Genomic DNA, 2500 nt, shown 5'->3' on the forward strand with positions numbered 1-2500 from the left:
GCTCATCCACTCACACTCACTGCGAAATTATCCCTTTAAATTCTACCTTTAAGTCATCCTCGTTTAACTACTCGGGCTGTGCAGAGATAAAGAAAAGCAAAGAGGAAGGAAAAGTGAGGGAAAGAAGAAGAAAAAGAAGGGGGTCGATACTCGCTGAGGAAAATAGTAACTGAGTGAGCGAGTGAGTCGGTGAATAAGTGAGTAAAAAGACGAGTTGAAACCTTGACGAGAGGAGGAGAAGGAGGAGGAGAACGCGAAGTGACGAAGAGGGAAGAAGAGGAGGAGGAGGAGGAGTGAATGAACAACTGAAAAAGGAGAACAAGAACGAGAAAGTTTGGGATAAAGCTAATCAGCCCACTACCACCAGAAGAACCACAACACCAACAACCGCAACTCCAATCAACGAGAACTCCTATTACCAACCAGCCACGCGAACCGCCACAATGTTCAAGCGAATCAAGAACAAGCTACACGGTGACCGCTCGGTGACCTTCAAGGAGAGCGAGATGCCGACGAGGGCCGCGCAGAGGGAGGACGAGAAGCAGAACGAAGAAAGCAAAAACGACCCTTCGGCGGCGGCGGCGGCGACGGCGGCTTCGAGTTCGGCGTCCAACGGAGAAGCGTCGTCGCGGAACCACTACACTTGGCCTTCTGTTCACGCTTCTGGCGGCGGGAAACGGCGCAGCGTGAGTTACTGTTGTTGCGTCCCTCTTAGTTTGTCTTGGAGAGTTTTTTTTGTGTTTTTGTTTGTGTAGGCCTAAGTTTCTGTTCTGGCTTAATTAAAGGAGAGGATGTGTGTGTTAGCAGATGGGATAGAAGTGTTAGAGAGAATCGTGTTGGAGGAAAAGGATGTTAGAAGTAGAGAAAAGTGTTGAGAAAGTTATAGTCGGGAAGGGAATCAAGCTCGTTCAGTGGAGTTATTGCGGAAAATCATGAACTTGAGTATTCGTGTAGGAAATAAAGATTACATTTAAACCTTGGGAATGTTACAATGCCTAACCATAGCCTTTAACTCTATATTTATCGCTTTTCAACTCTATAGGAGATGAAAAGATTAAGGATTTGTTTAGCTTAGTCAAATCGGGCAGAGAAAATCCGTAGAGTTACAACCATCATAAACCACTACCTGTGTTATGTTATGTTTGGTGTGAATTATGAACTTAAGATTCTGTGGGAGGTAAAGAGCTCAAGGCTATGTATGGTGAGAGAGAGAGAGAGAGAGAGAGAGAGAGAGAGAGAGAGAGAGAGAGAGAGAGAGAGAGAGAGAGAGAGAGAGAGAGAGAGAGAGAGAGAGAGAGAGAGAGAGAGAGAGAGAGAGAGAGAGAGAGAGAGAGAGAGAGAGAGAGAGAGAGAGAGAGAGACCAAGTTAGACGGACGATATTTCTTTCCTGAGTTGCCGGGAAGGACTTTACCAGGAGAGCGTATCAGCGTAAGAGGGGAAACAAAAAGAAACCTGAAGATACGCTCGTTGAACTCCCATTACTTCCTCGTATTGCGTAGAATGTAGATGATATAGGTATTTAAGTAGCGAATGAAAACAACTTCCATACGTGTTAACTCTAAAAGTGTCAGTCATTCCATCCTTCTCTTCCTTCCTTCATTTTTTTCAGACCTTGTTTTATTTTTTCTCTCAATGTTTTGTTTCCTTCCTGTCTTGCTTTTTATCCTCCTTCCTTCCTACCTACGTTTCTTTCATTTATTCCTTCTATCCTTCCTGTCTTGCGCTTCCTCCCTTCCCTCGTATCTTCTTTTCCTTCCTTCCTTCCTACTTTCCTACTTTGTTTCCTTCCTTCCTTCATTAATTTGTTTTTTTCTTTATTTTCTTCCTTACTTCCTATCTTTGCTTTCTTCTTTCCTCTCTACTTTCTCTGACCTTCTAGCATCCCTTCCTACCTTCCCTTTTTATCTTCCCTTCCTTCCTTCTTCCCTTCCTTTCTTCTTCCTTCCTTTATTCATTCATTAATTTCTTTCCTCCTTCCTGCCTTCACTCCCTCCTTCCTTTCTTTCCTTCATTCATTCATTCACTCATTCATTTCTTTCTTCCTTCCTTCCTTCCTACCTTCACTTCCTCCTTCCTTTCCTTCCTGCCTCCTCTTCCTTTCCTCCTATCAGCCTCGCACGCGTAAAAGAGTAAGAGGGTAAGAAAGCCGTTGTCTTCAGCCGAACTCCCATGAAACTCAAACAGATTTAAGAGCCTTGCGCATCGCGGGTCTGGAAGCCAAAACAAGCCGAGGAGGGGAAGGCTGTGTGGAGCGAGGCGGCGAGAGAGGAAGGCTGTAAAATTGAAGAAAAAGAAGACATCGTTGAAGCGAGAGTGAAAGATAAGAACGAAGCAAAGGAAGACATCGTTACAGAGTGAGAAACTAAAAAAGGAGAGAAAAGACTTGCATATATAGAAAGAAGAATAAACCGCACAAGCCGTAATGAAAGTTCGGTGGAAAATCATAGCGTGGACCTAGCGGGCGTGTGCAGAGAAATGCGCGGAGCACGACTTGTACAT

The 2500-nt window shown here is 44.6% G+C and overlaps 1 protein-coding gene across 3 annotated transcripts in view; it reads left to right on the top strand.

Annotated features, from left to right (window-relative positions):
* Positions 1–2500, top strand: part of LOC126989866 (protein phosphatase 1 regulatory subunit 14B-like) — an 86103-nt gene that overhangs the window by 44702 nt on the left and 38901 nt on the right. Inside the window, exon 2 of one of the 3 annotated variants that reach the window (XM_050848489.1) lies at positions 85–686. The exons of 1 other annotated variant lie outside the window; for it this stretch is intronic. In XM_050848489.1, coding sequence (XP_050704446.1) covers positions 444–686 — 243 coding nt within the window. In that variant the 5' untranslated portion in view covers positions 85–443. Of the gene's footprint in view, positions 1–53; positions 687–2500 lie in introns of those variants that run through there. One more of the 3 variants, XM_050848490.1, reaches the window with a different exon arrangement.

This window comes from Eriocheir sinensis, unplaced genomic scaffold (assembly GCF_024679095.1).
Source record: "Eriocheir sinensis breed Jianghai 21 unplaced genomic scaffold, ASM2467909v1 Scaffold135, whole genome shotgun sequence".
Taxonomy (NCBI): Eukaryota; Metazoa; Arthropoda; class Malacostraca; order Decapoda; family Varunidae; genus Eriocheir; species Eriocheir sinensis.